Source organism: Triticum urartu, unplaced genomic scaffold (genome assembly GCF_003073215.2).
Source record: "Triticum urartu cultivar G1812 unplaced genomic scaffold, Tu2.1 TuUngrouped_contig_4810, whole genome shotgun sequence".
NCBI lineage: Eukaryota > Viridiplantae > Streptophyta > Magnoliopsida > Poales > Poaceae > Triticum > Triticum urartu.
Genome location: NW_024115430.1, coordinates 1 through 9,885, shown reverse-complemented (window position 1 = coordinate 9,885; position 9,885 = coordinate 1). Strand labels below are relative to the sequence as shown.

Genomic DNA, 9,885 nt, shown 5'->3' with positions numbered 1-9,885 from the left:
CGCAAGTTTACGCCGACCTCACTGCCGCTGCCGAGGCGTTCCTCCGGGGGGATGGCGGAGGGGCCGCGGGCGAGGGGTTCCAGTGCAGGTGCGCGCTTGTTCTCTCCGCAGCGGTGGCCGCGCTGCTCGCATTCACGCAGCAGAACGTGACGGGACCGTCGGGGAAGTGTTCACCCTTCCCTTTCCAGTCTTCACCTTTGGATGAAGGGGGGCATAGTGATCCTGGAAGCAAATGGGTTGATTGGGCTTCGGATCAGTTAGCTTCTTTTGGTTCCCATGTTCATGGGAAATTCGCCATCTTGCCCTTCATTGTCTTTGCAGAACTACTCTTCACAAGCATAAAGGGTCTGGACTCCTCTGATTGTTGCAGTGTGTCATGGTGGTTGTGCAGAACATCCTTGTCCCAGCAAAATATTTTAGATGAGCTATCGTCCTCTTTGTTTGATCAAGTACAAGTGTACAAGAAACAAATGCTGACCCACTTTGGTGAACTTGAAAAGGTCTCTAGCTACTGGGGTTCTTTGTTATGTGATGGAGAAGGCCGTTCTTTTGTCTCGGCTGCTTTTCTGGAAGCTGGAATCGTGGAGTATAAATATGGTCGAGTTGATGCTTCAAGGCTGCATCTGGATAGTGCTCAAGAGGCATGTGGGATTCATCTCTCTCTCACAGGGATTCTTGGTTTTCGAACAATACACCAGGTGGACGCCAAGTCCCAAATGGTTCTAGTTGCGAAGACTTCTAAACCAGCAGCTGACGATGGCCAATCAACAGAGCTAGCAGGACCTCAGAGTGATGGTGTGGCTTCCAGAAAAGCGACGAGCTCTGTTCCAGATGAAAGTGATGAATTTTGTGATATACTAAGAACACCAAGACTGGATGAAAATGGGAATGACTCGAGCAGTGAGAGTATGACATCTGCAAACACACAGATATCGCTATCTGCTATCCAGCAGGCCGCTGTACTTGCACAATGTTTACATGTGAGTCGGAGTAGTCGGAGTGATGAAATGTCTGGGTGGGAGATGGCACCATACATAGAGTCAATTGATTCTCAAGACAAGTCATACTTTGTGGTCAGGAGCTTGTGTGATGTTCTGCGTATTAGGTGGGAGTCCACCCGCAGTCGGACAAAACAGCGGGCACTGTTAATGATGGAGAATTTGGTTGAAGATATTGCCAAAGAATTTCCTGTAGTTTCACAAAGAGCCAAACTGGTTTTTGGAGTTCATATGCCATCTATCCCTGCATTAAGGAAAGAGTATGGTGAACTTTTGATAAGTTGTGGTTTACTTGGTGAAGCTCTTAGTGTCTTCAAAGAACTCGAATTGTGGGATAATCTAATCTATTGCTATCGATTATCGGGTAAAGTCGCTGATGCTGTTAGTCTAATAAATACCCGGCTCTCTGTTACACCAAATGACCCAAGGCTATGGTGTTCACTTGGCGATGCTACTAATAATGATGACCATTATAAGAAAGCCCTGGAAGTCTCAAATAACAAATCTGCTCGAGCTCTGCGCTCTCTGGCTCGCAGTGCATACAACAAGAATGATTTCCATACATCCAAAATTCTTTGGGGATCTGCATTGGCATTGAATTCTTTGTATCCAGATGGCTGGTTTGCCTATGGTACAGCTGCATGGAAGGATAAAGATCTTGAGAAGGCAGTGGATGCTTTTAGTCGTGCTGTGCAGATAGATCCTGAAAACGGAGAAGCGTGGAACAACATAGCCTGCCTGCACATGATTAGAGGAAAGAGCCAGGCGGCAGTCCAGGCATTCAAGGAAGCTGTAAAGTTCAAGAGGAACAGCTGGGAAGTTTGGGAAAATTACAGTAAGGTTGCTTTGGACACATGCAACATGCGACTGACACTTGAAGCTGTCAAAATGGTATTAAATCTGTCCAAGAACAAGCGCTTCAATGTTGATTTATTGGATAAGGTGATGGCCTCTGTCGAAGAACAAGGTACACAACTTACTCAAGAAGCTAAATCCATAAGCAACGCTTCAGATGATGCAAACAAAGAGACCAGGCTACCAAATCAATTAGTAGATATAATTGGTGATATCCTTCAGCAGATTGTACGGAGTGGGGCTAGCAATGCAGAGTTTTGGGGATTATATGCAAGATGGCATAAAAGCAAGGGCAACCTCATGGCATGCTCGGAAGCTTTGTTGAAGCAAGTTCGATCCCTCCAGGGTTCTGGATTATGGCATGATCAGAAGAAGTTCACTCAGTATGCTCAAGCTTCTCTGCAACTTTGCAAGGTCTATATCGAGATTTCCTCCACGACTGGAAGCAGACGAGAATTATTGTCAGCTGAGATGCATCTTAAAAGCTCCTTGAAACAGGCAACGGACTTCTCAGGTACGGAGGAGTATAAATCACTTAATGACTGCCTTGACCAATTAAGGGGCCTGATTGGCGATGCATAGAGTTACTGATATCTTGGTTGTGAATCAAGGTCATCTTGTCATATGGTTTATCACAGACCCTTTACAGAAAAAGTTTTTTTTTACCGAAAAAGCAGACCCTTTATAAATGACAAGCATCGTCAAGTCGCATCACCCGATGGTCTATGCTCAAGTTCGGCACGAAGACACCAGACCCTTTATTTACTCTTGTTCTGTTATTCATGTTGGTCGTTTGCTCAATGTTTCAGCGCACAATCCAGCTTGTAGCTGTGAACACTCTGTTAATCAGGTTTATCATGTGTAATCCCAGACTGTATTTGGGAGAAATATTTGTACTGTTGCTTCTGTTTGAATGAAAGTGTTGTCGTGCTCTCAAAAAAAGAGTACTCATCCAGTTTGTTCTTTCTCCCAATTCTCCTCATTTTAGGATGGCACATGAACACGATGATGTTCTGCAGTACCAATTTATTTCTGAGATACATATGCTATTCTAAGAAGGATTTTTACTGTCATCATTTGACTTCCACTACAAATATCAATATAACTGGTTATTTTTGACTCTTGCATGGACAATCTACTCATACTTATGCATGGATAATATGATAAATTGTGGTCAGCTGCTTCTGCATGGTCAAGCCCGCTGATAAGGCACTATATACTTTTTTCCTTAGATTAAGTGCTACTGAAATAAGTTTGTGGGTTGCAATACTTTTGGATATAATTGTAAATGTGTTGCTGGCTGCAGTATAGTTTGTCAATGTCATGTTCCATTCCATCTCACCATTTTCCTTGACCGGCACAATTGCAACATCGCAAATTGGTTATTCAGTCATATGTAATGACTCCAAACACATGCCTTTTTAGACTATTCAGCTATCATTTATGTGTTTTTGCCTGTTTGGTTATTTGATTGTTAACTGACAAACATTCTCTTTTTGTCCTAAAAACATAAATACTATTGCTATGGTGAGTTTAGTGCCCATCTGAAGTAGTAATACTGTGTTTGCAAATCATGGGTTATTACTTATTAGTTACTGCAGAATACTGGGGACTACTTGGTTCAGTTTACCTTTTATGCTCACTGTAAAATATTGGGGATTTGTTCTTGGGATACATGTGAAACTGAACCTTATATTTTAATCCCACGTGCTCTGTATTTCCCTTTCAAAAGTACACTGTAGATTATTGCTACATATGGCATCTAACTTTAACAACATAACTTAATACTGGTAAATAGGAATTATGCTACGTCTATGTTGTGCTTTGCTCTCTTTTTTTCAGAATATTCAGATCACATTTTCTATGCGTTGTTTGAAACGCTGCAATGTAGATATATACTCCCAGGGCACTGCCACTGGCGTTGACACCACAGGGTCCTGAGCGCCGCGGCATTCATGCCAAGGTGGCCACCCGGCAGTGGTCCGATGGAGCCGACAGATCAATCCGGGAAGGTGGGAAGGCCAGCAGGATGGAGGGGAAGGCTGACGTCGTGGGCGTCGACATTCGTGAGGTGACCAGGACGGATGAGGAGAGCGCGAAAACTACACCTCATGACGGTACTCCTGATCCTGGTGCTTCTCTCCCTCTGCTGCCTTGATCGCCTCGGTGCCGTAGCTTCTGCAGACTGCTGGTATGTACCCGGAAGGATGCAGCAGTGACTACGCTGGACTGGACACTGAAGAGAGCACCACCATGTTTCAACACATCATGGTTGCAGATGATGAAACACTTTGATACCCAACCTGTATGACCATATGGTGCCTGAACAAAGATTGGCATTTTTGTAGGGAGTTCCCTATGTCTTAGTAGACCTAGCATTTTAATTAAAGATCTCACGTTGTGATTGATCAAATTTCCGAGCATGTTATTTCAACTTCATTATAGACCTCCTTAGGTTGTGTGTGCATCAGTACAGGCTTTATAATTTTGTGGAACAATCAGTTCCACAGAGAAAGAAAGGATCGCCTGAATTAGGGACAAGTTCATCTTCTTCCTTCTTTTTTGAGGGGAGGGAAAAAGTTCATCATATCTTTGATAAAAAAAAATTGTGCCCCCTTATATTAAACTAAGAGGCTGACTAGTTTTTTTGGTCTTCTCCAATGTATTAAAAAAAGATCTTCTCATAATATGACAGATTCAACATTGGGAATTTTTTTGGCATGAATGTAGGCAATTTAAATCTTGGAAGGCCACTCGCCAAGAGTAGCTATTGAGAATTTTCAAATGCAGGCTTATGAGGAAAAAGTATAGGGATTAATCATAAGGGCATGTACAATGGTTCTATCTTAAGAGGGCCATGTAGGATAATTGATGAGGTGGAGAAGAGAGAAATCATAAGAGAAGGCTTGTCTTATCTTATTTAAGAGAAGACAAGAGATGATCTTTTAACACAATTTGTCTCACCATGTTCTTAGGAACAACTAATTATTGAAGATAAGGCTAAGAGATGGCCCATTGTAGATATGTTTTTTTGCCATCTCTAATTTACATACAAAACTTAAGATAAGACTATCTTATCAACTATTGTACATGCCCTAAGAAATAATATGAATTGAGGAGTAAGTATACATATGCAGTGTGATGTATCTCACCAATTTGCTCGTCTTTTTTCTATTATAAGGATTACTAGAGAATCTGATCCGCATGCCCAAAGCGATTGGGTCTCCACATGATAAATGGTTTCGCTGTGTTTATCTTTTCAGTTTAGCTTGGTTTCTTTCTTTCTCCATGCATTAGTCCTTCTGCAGTGTATTGGTATAACAGTTTTGTGAAGACAATATACTACTGTCAAATGTGAAGTATTAATAGATACTCCAATAGAGCTTCTCTTCAACTGCTGATGATTGAAAGGATGTTATAAGGTTGACCAATAAATATTATTACTTTTTCCAGTTAGCAGCAAAGTGTGCCATTGAGTAGCTCCTTTCATCGCAACACAAGTTGTGCCTGTACTGGGAGTGTACAAAAATCATTTATGGTTGCGGTTGGATTGTCTTCATTTAGGTTGTTGCCTGTAAATTTGGATCAAATACTTGGACTCTGATGTTGCATGATTATTTTTAATACTGGTTATTACTTTACATATTTTCCTCCCTAAGTGTCCAGTGCACTCATTGGCATTAACATATATTTTTGCAATTAAGATGAGCTGGATGTTACGTGCTAAACAATTCTGATGTTTTGAATTGTATATCTTCTCTGAGTTCAAATCTCATGGATTATTTTTGTGGGAAAAAAAAGCCATGAGATTGTGAGTGATTGAATTGGAGATGCATCTTCCCAGCCTGTACTATAAATAGAAATGCTAAAAAAACTGTTTGCATGCGTCTGTACATTGCAAATCATCGCCTTTCCTTCCATGTTCCATAGTATTTCTTGCCAAGAGGGGTGCTGAAGTTCACGTTGCCTTGATTTGGCTCAAAGTTTTTTTTTGAAACGGAGGCAAAAGATTTGCCTCATCGATTAATTAAGTAGAAGAGAATTGTCCAGTTAATTTACGGAAAACCGGGCAAAAACCGATACAAACAAATCACGTGCGGACTACTCACAGAGAATGCAACCCCATAAGCACATGATCGACCCAACAATCATACCCAACACATAACGACCACCACTCCCCACACTGCTACATCGCAAAGAAACCCTCAACGAAGACCATAGGCACCACCAAATCCACGGAGACAAGCCAAGCCATAAGGACAACCCAAGAGACTGGTGACCAACCATCAAGAAGCTGCGGACGCCTTTTCCGTGGCGCTACTCTTCTTGCTCTTGCTCTGGAGAGCCTCCTCCACAATTTTCTTGCCAAATCCAGGGCTAGCCCTCTCCAAACGTGCGAGCAAGCTGTGAATCTCCAACTCAAAGAGAATCTCGTTGACCTTGTCACGCACAGAAACCTGCCCAACTGTCACCTGCGACTGGGTGACCGAAGCATCAGAACCTCCATGATCCACAATGGCAAGCGGCTGGCTGGACTCCAAGTTGACTCAAGCAAAGATGGCCAGATCAAGCCAGCCCTGGCAGATTCACAATTGGGATTTGAATTTCATGTTCATTCTGAGGTCTTTTCTATTCATTCTTTGTTGCTCTCAGAATATGAAAAAAATCCTGAAAGAAATTCAACATATCTTTTGTTGGCTTGCTATTTTTTTAACTGGCCAAAATAGTTGACTTGGTTTGACTACTCATTCAATTTGTTGAGATATAGCTGCTTATTTTGTTACAAGACTATAGATAATACCTAACGAAGCATATCAGATGAGAAGGGTGTCATTGTTGATATAGGTACTAGAGAAGGTTATATGATCTAGATCCATCTGTAAGCAGTTTTGCACAATATAGGCATGATATTATTTCCAGACTATGATCAAAAGTGGGCTGGCATGCCCTGTTATTGATTCCAAAGAATGCTCTCTGAATGATCTTCAAAATCATAAAAAAAAAATCATCCTCAATTCCTTTCCAGTATGGTATCCTGTTACCCTGCCATATACTCCGGCAGTGATGGTAATAATTAGCAATAGATATTAACAAGCATTTTGCGTTAGATATTTGTCCTTTGTACAACTTAAACTTTCATGTTTCATATTACTCTCCAAATTTCAAAAATTTCAGTTTGTATTTCACATAATAATTGGGCCAATTTATCTCTATCATAGGATCTGTTCATCTACAAGTTTACGTTGTACATGTTAGAGCACATAAAACTTGACTTGTGTCTTCATAAATTGGAATCTACATGTCGCACCAGATGTATCTGTAATTAGTTTTTATTTCTATTCATGACTTCCGATTTTGTATTCTAAATACTTTGGTGACTATGTTACCATGTGTTACAATTGTTGTTGCTTACATCAAATTTCCTCTTGCAAGTTTTTGCTTCAATTGAGTACAACGAATTCTCATATGTTATCTCTAAAATATTGCTTTTACTGATAGTTGTTTGGATTTCATATAGTCAAGTAAACCAAATTCCCATGGGTTTCCTTGAAATCTAGCTTTTATCAATAGTTTCTATATTTCACTCCCTTTTCTCTCTTGTGCTTTGTATTGCCAAACTTACTCAATATTTGTTGTGTTCAACAAAAAATCACGCGATGCTGTACTCGACAATTCCCAGACGAGCCAGTGAGGCGCGGCGTGCCGCCCCATACTACCTGCTAGTGTACCTATCACCTGTCGTAGTTCTGGTCAGGAAGGACTCATTGAATTCTTAGTGTATACTTTCTGCATGCAATTCTTAGCTCTGTAACTTAACTGAGGTCGACCGATAGCGGTAAAATTGTACTTTCTCCAATCCAAATTAATTATCGCAGCTTTAGTACAAGTTTGTACGAAAGTTGCATTAAAGTAATATGATCGGATGGATTACTACATTTTGTATTTCTCTACTGGTTTTGTTGGCCTTTGCTTAAATTTTTGAAAATTAAATGTTGTAAAATGACAATTAAATTATCGGTAGCCCCTTATGCAAACAAACAAACAAAAATAATCCTTGAACCCCAGCCAAACTGGATCCTGCTTCCAGAGCAGGCAACTTCTTTCTCAGATCAGGTACTTCCTCAGATCGCTGTTACCACACTAACCAGAACAGAAAACAAGACAAAATGTGTACTGAAAACCAAGCATCCCTCCCGCTTCTTTGACGTCCAGATAATCTTACGTCCTAGGAAGGGGAGGATCCATGGTTGCTGGCTCCTACCAGAGCCACAAACCCCAGAAAATCACCCCCGCGAAAACCTGAACCCCTTTCTATGTAAATAAATCATTACGGCCACTTGTACTTGTGTGATGAAAACGAACACTTCTCTGAAACTTGTCTGAGTACTCAATTCAGAATCCTCGTATAAAACTCTGAAGTCTCATTACATCAAGATGAAATGTGTAAAATGCAAATGTTCAACAGCAATCCAAACAGAAATTCCAGATACATCTCAAACAATGAATCCCAAACGAGCAAGAAACAGAACTTTTTCAGGACGCTATCTGGCCTGTCATGTGCCAACTTTCACCTCCGTCAATTTGCATACGGGCACGACGGGGTGTAACTTTCCTCCATGACAAGGAGGTTCCACTGTGCATGCGGGTCATGAGTCGAGAACACGGACCAGGCAGGAGTAGAGTTCTCGTATCTGTTATGCATGACACGGGCAAACTTCTCCACATCCTGGTTCTCCTCCATGTCGTCAGGGTCGATATCAACGGTGAAGATGTCACAATAGGGCCTCACCGAGTGCAAGAAGATTGGAGGCGACATTGGGTTAGTGGACACCGCAGCAAGGTCCGATGTCACCGCGATGCTCTGCCCATCTGGACTGAAGACTGGATGGTTCACGTGCCTGGAGAAATCATACCCACTCTGGATTACCCTCACCACAGAGCGGTCGATTGTGTTTACCAAGTAACAACGAAGTACCCGGGGTCTAGGCCATGGTCGCGCTCCGGCGCATCTGCAGGCCTGTCATGGTTTGATGAGAACACACGATCCAGTCTCTGTTCCGAGATCATTGGCAGTGTGTGTGTGCCAGTCCAATCGCCATCTGTTATCTGTTCCGCTTCACCAGCGTTCTCCCCGGCTTCTGCGTCCATTATGTATAGATTCTTGTATTTGTTGTCTCCTCCATCTCTTGTTGATCAGAAAAAAAGTTCTGTCCCTGTACGAATGTAAATATATGATTGTCATCTTCAGAGGTATACAAAAAAAATCATCATGTCAAGAGAAACAATATTCACATTCAATGGACTAGAGGACTCATGAAATAATTGAAACAAGACTGCAGTGGTAATTTCTTACCGTCTGGATTGTGGAGGGCAACGCATTATTGAATTTTCCCTTTGTGAGCAGTTGTGGCTTCAAAGCCGCGTGGCTGGCCGAAAGCGATGGATTGCATGCCATGATATAGTGTCCTGTTTTGTGACACCCTTTCAAGATTCTTTGATGCCATTGCCAGCATATCCATGCATCGCATCAACTAAGATCTTGTTTTCTGTTTCTCCAAGTTGGAGATTTTTTATATGTATTTCCAAGGCACTGAATATCGTCCAATTTTTCGGCTTAGATCTCTACGTCTGGCAGGCAGAGTTGACTTGTGTTAGAGTTATAATATAAGTCATGTATCCCTTTGTATTTATCCCGTTGTATAAGGGGTTTTCTGCATATGTTCCACACCTGTACATGTATATATATATCGGCCTATGGCCTCATGGGAATACAAGTTGCATATTCCTAACATGGTATCAGAGCTAGGTTAATTTTGTCAGCACGTTGCAACTCGTGCTACCGATTCCCAGCCGCCTGTCTCATCCCCTCTTGATCGAAGCCCCCGTCCTCGATCTCCTGAGTCTCCCGATCGAAGATCTCCAGCCGGCCCTCCCGATCGGATCTCCCCAGCCAGCCCTCTCGATCGAACTCCCAGCCGGTCCCGCTCCTGAGTCTCCCGATCGAAGCCCCCGACGATCGGATCTCCACCAC

General features: G+C 42.1%; 2 protein-coding genes across 3 annotated transcripts; one reads left to right on the top strand and one right to left on the bottom strand.

Moving 5' to 3' along the window:
• On the top strand, positions 1–2,811 carry LOC125528352 (tetratricopeptide repeat protein 27 homolog; the record flags this gene model as incomplete). The annotated part of the gene is given in 1 exon segment (XM_048692826.1): positions 1–2,811. A coding segment is annotated over 1 exon segment (2,435 nt), but the record flags the coding sequence as incomplete, so codon positions are not given.
• A 5,389-nt stretch (positions 2,812–8,200) lies between these two features.
• Positions 8,201–9,871, bottom strand: LOC125528353. 2 transcript variants are annotated; one of them, XM_048692827.1, is made up of 3 exons: positions 9,208–9,871; positions 8,830–9,067; positions 8,201–8,752 (listed from the first exon to the last, which is right to left on the bottom strand). In XM_048692827.1, exons 2-3 carry the CDS (start codon positions 9,000–9,002, stop codon positions 8,431–8,433), a joined length of 495 nt encoding a protein of 164 aa, XP_048548784.1. In that variant the 5' UTR covers positions 9,003–9,067; positions 9,208–9,871; the 3' UTR covers positions 8,201–8,430. The 2 variants fall into 2 exon arrangements, with proteins under 2 accessions (XP_048548784.1, XP_048548785.1); XM_048692828.1 differs by having other exon boundaries at positions 8,830–9,871.
• Between the last annotated feature and the right edge of the window lie 14 nt (positions 9,872–9,885).